This window comes from Psammomys obesus, unplaced genomic scaffold (assembly GCF_907164565.1).
Source record: "Psammomys obesus unplaced genomic scaffold, mPsaObe1.curated_primary_1811, whole genome shotgun sequence".
In the NCBI taxonomy this organism is placed as follows: Eukaryota; Metazoa; Chordata; class Mammalia; order Rodentia; family Muridae; genus Psammomys; species Psammomys obesus.
The window spans coordinates 1-5,843 of NW_026595582.1; the positions used below are offsets into that span (position 1 = coordinate 1).

The 5,843-nt window shown below is 45.2% G+C and overlaps 1 protein-coding gene across 1 annotated transcript; it reads right to left on the reverse strand.

Annotated features, from left to right (window-relative positions):
- Positions 1 to 3,426: 3,426 nt before the first annotated feature.
- Positions 3,427 to 5,568, reverse strand: LOC129685805 (phosphoinositide 3-kinase regulatory subunit 4-like). Its single transcript, XM_055619314.1, has 2 exons — positions 5,198 to 5,568; positions 3,427 to 4,208 (listed from the first exon to the last, which is right to left on the reverse strand). Exon 2 carries the CDS (start codon positions 4,165 to 4,167, stop codon positions 3,427 to 3,429), a length of 741 nt encoding a protein of 246 aa, XP_055475289.1. The 5' UTR covers positions 4,168 to 4,208; positions 5,198 to 5,568.
- Between the last annotated feature and the right edge of the window lie 275 nt (positions 5,569 to 5,843).

Below are 5,843 nucleotides of genomic sequence, written 5' to 3' on the forward strand. Positions count from 1 at the left end.
ACACACACACACACACACACACACACACACACACACACACACACACAAACCTTGTCTTTAAAAAAATGAATTTTTTAAAGTACCTACAGTCCCAAAAGCACAAAGCAGTTTCATTTTTTTTTTTTTTTTGTAGAAAGCAATGTTATTGAGTCATTACATGACATTCTCTTAACAACTCTTACACAGAGACTCTTCAATAACTAATAACTACACGACAGTCTTTGTACCTGCTGCTCCCTCTGCCAAGAACACTCGCCCAAAGTACTAGTGGATGCTAGTTAGGCCTCCACCTCCAGCAGAACCTTGTCAGCCAGCAGTGAATCCTTTCTTAACTATCTGTTTAAGACTTCAAGAGCCACGGGGCATGGTGGTGCACGACCTTGATCCCAGTAGCTGAAAAGGTGCATCTGTGAGTTCTAGGGCAGCCTGACCTACAAAGTGAGTTTCCAAAACAGCCGGACTACAGAGAGCCTGTCTCAGGAAAAAAAGAGAGAGAGACTGCAAGAGCCACTCCATCTCCTCCACATCAGTTTTCTGAAAAGAGTGAAAGCTATTTTCCCACACAGTACCTACTGGAAGACTATCTTATGTTGCCTGTTAACTCTCTGTGCCCACGAGAATGCAAACTCCATAGAATAGTCTCCCCCATTCTGTGCACTGAAACATCCACCAACTAGGATAGTTCTGATACATAATAAACATTCAGTAAATTTGTTAATTCCTATTGATACAATGTTAATTTCAGAAAGAAAGGACTTCAAACAACAGCTGTTTTTAAGAGGAAGAAGAAATCAAGTGCCAAGGCCAGTAAGATGGGTCAGTGGGTAAAAGCATTTGCCACCAAGTCTAATGGCCTAAGTTCAACCTCCAAGTCCCACATGGTGGAAGGAGAGAGCCCATTCCTACAAGCTGTCCTCTGACCTACACACACAACCAAGTTGTGTGCTTCTCAGCACACTCCCTTGCAGGCTCTCGTGTGTATGTGTGTGTGTATGTGTGTGTGTGTGTGTGTGTGTGTGTGTGTGTGTGTGTGTGCGCGCACACACGCGCTGAGAAGCACTATAAACCAACCAGACCTAGCCAACAACAGTATGACATCCTAGACATGATAGCAGAATACAAATTCCTAGGAGCCTATAAAATATACACTATCTAGACAAGACCTCAGCTAAGACGCAAAATGATCCTTAACATTATGGCATACAAGGTTTCGGTGTACCCCAGGGCTTCCTTTGTTGAACTCAAATTCCCACTGTGAAGTATTATGGAGAAAACTTAATCTGACAATGGTGGCAGAGGTGAGGCCTCTGGGAATTAATCAGAATTAAAATCAACAGGAACCCTCTATGCCTGAATCCAGGTAGCTTCAAAATTAGAGAAACCAACACACAGATTCATGAGTGCATATTCTATCGAACCCTCTGAAACTGAAAGCCAAATTAAATTCTGTCTTTTTTTTTTTTTTAACTGACTTGGTTGTGGTGTTTTATCTCAGCTATAGAAAAGTAGACAACACAACTCCTAAAAAATTAATGGATGAAGGGAACTTGGGAAACGTGAGAGCGATGGTGCATTCCTGTCATCCCAGCTACATGAGAGAGCACACCTCCATGTAGCCGTGGCCGAGTGGTTCAGGCGATGGACTAGAAAAAGCACACCTACAATCCCAGTTAAAGGGAAGGCCAAAGCAGGAGAAGCAAAGTTAAAGATCAGCCTGGGCAACTAAGCAAGACCCTGTCTAAAACTGAAAGGGCTGTGGAGGTAGCTCAGGGAGCAGTGCTTGACTGTGTACTGGGACCCTTTCTAACTTAGGCCAGGCAGCATGGCTTCTGCAAACAATGGTGGCAAGAAAGGAGAGGGTCATTCTGCCATCAGCAAAGTGGTGCCCGCAGAGCCCACTGTCAACATTCCTAAGTGCATCTGTGGAGTGGGCTTCAAGCCAGGCACTATGAGAAACACACAGCTATGCCATGAAGGTCAAGGGGGCTCCTGATATGTGCACTGATGCAGCAAGCCATCTGGGCCAAAGAGATAAGGAATCCCATCACTCTAATTGAGGCCTGCCTCTCTACCCATCACTCCCATGGAGACTTATTTGACTGTTTCTATTACAGCATGTATGCTTATCACCACCAAAGCAAACAAAAGGTGAAATGTGTTTCTCTTCTATCTTAAAACAGACATGTAGCATCCTTCCATGTCACCAGCACTGTGAAGTTTATGTTTTGAATGTTTAATGAAAAGTACTTTCATTTTCTCATCACTTAAGCATGTCCAATGAGGAAATCATGTATCTGAGACAGTATATGAGGGCATATCAAAAGAATGTTTGAGTCCTGAAGATACCTGATAAAACAGTCAGATGAAAGGGGAGGAGGTCCACCTCTATCAGTGGCCTTGGAAAGGGGCAGGGAGGAGATGAGGGAGGGACAGAGGATGGAATTGGGAGGGAATGAGGGAGCGGGATACAGTGGGATACAGAATAAAATATAACTAATAATAAAAATATTAAAAAATAAAAATAGAAAACGAATTTTTGAAAATCTGGCAATTTACAAAAGGCTACATTTCTATGTTTGACATTTAAAACATGTCAAATTAGTGTAGAGGAATTTTAATTCAGAATATGGCTGCTATGGCAAGAGATCACATCCAAAGACCTCCTAGGCCTGTGTGATCTGGCTGTAATACAGACATGCCTTTAAAATACCAGGAGACAGAGACAAGCAGATCTCTGAATTCAAGGCCAGCCTGGTATAGACCAAGTTTCAGGTAAAGAAAGCTTAAGTCCAGGTGTGGTGGTATATACCTTTAATCCCAAACAATGAAGGTAAAGTTTATAGAGGTAAGCACCCATGTTTGCAAGTGATGTTTAATTGAGTGGCAGATAAAGTAACGGCTCAGAGGAAGATCTGACAGAACACGGTAAGCCCAACTCTCACGAGGAGAGAGAGAAAAGGGAAGCTACTTAAGGGAGCAGCACAGAGAAGGAGAAAGAGAGGAGGCAGTTTTGCTGGGACAGAAATAGATTGTAGAGAGAGAACTAGCCACAGGTGAAGACAGAATGCCCCAGGGAATGAGAAAGAGCCAGAAAATTAGAAAAGACTGCTAGAGTTAGTTTGAGGCCATGCAGAGTAATTAATTCAGAGGCTGAGACAGAAGCCAGTTTGAATCAGTCAGTTTGGAAAGGGGTTTAAGCCAGAACCAGCCAGCCAGAGCTCAGAAAGAACAAGAAAGGGTGAGCTTATTCAGCAGTAAGTCTTAAAAAGTCTTAAGAGGCTGAAAACATTCTAGGCCTAAATCAGAGTGCACGGAGGCTAGAAGCTTCCAGGACTAGGCCTAGGATAGTAGATGGAGGCAGTAAGCCTCTGGGACAATGACATCAGGTGAATAAAGTTACTTTACACATTAGCTAATCTGACTGACTCAAATACCTGCTGAAAAGATGTCCATGGCTCTCTTCAACTCTCCCCGGGTTCTCTGATTGCTATTTAGGTCTACAAGCGGAGTCGAGGGATCTCTCATGTATTCTAACTCAGTGGCAAACATACCACCATCAACGAAACGCTCAGGAGCAATGTAGCAAGTCCTCCTGCGGGAGGTATCAAAGAAATAGTTGAAATCTGCTGGGTTGTCCTCTGGGAGATAAGTGGGCTTAAAACTGGCAAAGTCAGTCAGAAGAACCCAGTTCCAACTGGTGACCATCACATTCTCTGTCTTGATGTCGCCATGGCGGACTCCAGATTTGTGTGCTTGGTCCACAGCCGTCAGGATCTGGAAAGCGATCCAACGCTTCTCAATGTTATTTAAGAACGGACGGGTACTGATGCGATCATAGAGGTTGTCTCTCACATACTGCCTGAACAGCATGGCTGCTTTCTCAGATGCTTTTTCTGCTGCCTTCTGGAAAGGTAGGCAGTTCTGTGCAGAATGGAGCCTGATTTTCAGTTCCTCCAGCTCTTGTTTGTAACTAGTTAAAGGCAACGTGGGATCCTGAATTGCAAAGACCTTCACAACCACCAGGCCTTCCCGGTGCTTAGCTCGAGCAACTTTAAAAAAACGAGTACTTCCCAGGCTCTTATCATACTCGAAGTCATGGATGTCTGAGAAATAACTCTCTACAGAGAGGATCTGGGAAGGAGCAATGCCAGCAAGTTGATTTCCCATAATGGCCAGCACCTCTGGGTCAGCACGTTAAGACACGATACCTATTCAAGAGGATGGGAAAAGGGAGAGATAGTACGAATATTAAAATGGAAAGAAACAAAGAAGCAATGAGGTCACTATTATTTGGCCTTTTTCCTAAAACACAGGTGCACCATTTTCCAGTAAGCCTCTGAATGGGGGCTCAAATTCAGAAAATTTAATCTAAACAGATGTCACTGTTTTTACCTGTAGAGATTGTGCTATTTCATCCCTTCCAGAAGCTGAACTGCGTTTAAAAAATATACCTTCAACGTTTTAATTTGTACGTCTTGTTTTGAGATAAGGTCTTAAGTAGCCCGGGCCTGGCATGGAACTCTGTGCCAGGGAGTGAGTCTGAACTCCAGAACCTCTTGCCCCCACCTTGCAAGTGCTGGGATCCCACCATGGCTAGTGTGATCTCTTCAACATTAAGCAAAAAAATGTAAAAACACTATTCACTGATACTCAGATCTTCAAGTATGAATGCACCTTTTCCGTGTCCAGTACTATGTGTTTTGTGCTAAAAAAAAAAAAAAATGACAAAAGTGCTGTATGTCTCAGTCCTTGTCCAAGAAAAACTACAGCTTACACGCTGGGGAGAAACACATTAAACAGCCGGGTGGTTGGTGGAGCATACCTTTAGTCCCAGCACTTGGGAGGCAGAGGCAAGTGGATCTCTGAGCTCGAGGCCAGCCAAGGCTACACAGTAAATCCCTGTCTTGAAAAACAAAAACAAGTACCTGCTTAAAAGTAAGTTACCCGAGGCAAACGGGTCATTTAATTCCTAAGAGGGTCAAAGATCTACAAAGTTAGCCTCACCTGGGCTCTTGCAGCATTTCCTCCCACTACCTAAACCAAGGCAAACTCCTCTGGTTTGCAACAAGACACCCTGCCAGAGACATTCAAGAAGAGTAAGGCAAAATGCACACTGCCTCAAGTCAGTTCCCTAACCCCATTATTTTGCAGGAACTATATCTCCCTACCCCCGCTTTAGCACTCAGGGAACATTTACCCAAGGCCTCTGGCAACTCAAAAGTCGCTGACAGATCCCAGGAGGTCTTGGTAGAGCTCTGAGGGGCTTGGGCGTGAACGGAAGTCGGCGAGGAGAGAATGCTTTCTGTCAGGGGTCTTCTTTCAGACGTAGGACCTGGGTAGTTAGGGGAGGAGTGCAGAAATGTCCGGGACCTAGAGCCGAGGGGTGAACCACTGAGAGAGCAAGCACACTCGGGACTCCGGACAACCAGCAGCTTCGCCGCCGACTCCTCCCCTGCCGCCCTGGGCCCTCGCGTGTCCGAGTGCCCCGAACCCCGGACCTTCGCACCAGCCCTGGACGTGGACAGTGCCAGCGCCCGTCCAGGAAGACTACTTAACCTGCGGCGAACGCTGAACTCCCGGGAAAGCCGCAGGTTGACCTCACTTCCTGTTGAGAACGGAAGTGACGGAAAGATTGAGGAAGCGTACAGTAGGAAACTGGTTGCTAGGTAACGAGGGAAGGGGGCGTGACCTCGCTGCCCCAGTCAGTTGTTTTTCTTTACTTGCCCACGAACTTAGAAAACCTAGTACCCCAACGAAGTTGGATTTCAACTTTATTGAGCTCGAATTTATGTGTCGTAAAGTTCGTCGGTTTAAAAAGTGTACATTTAGCCAGGCGGAGTGGT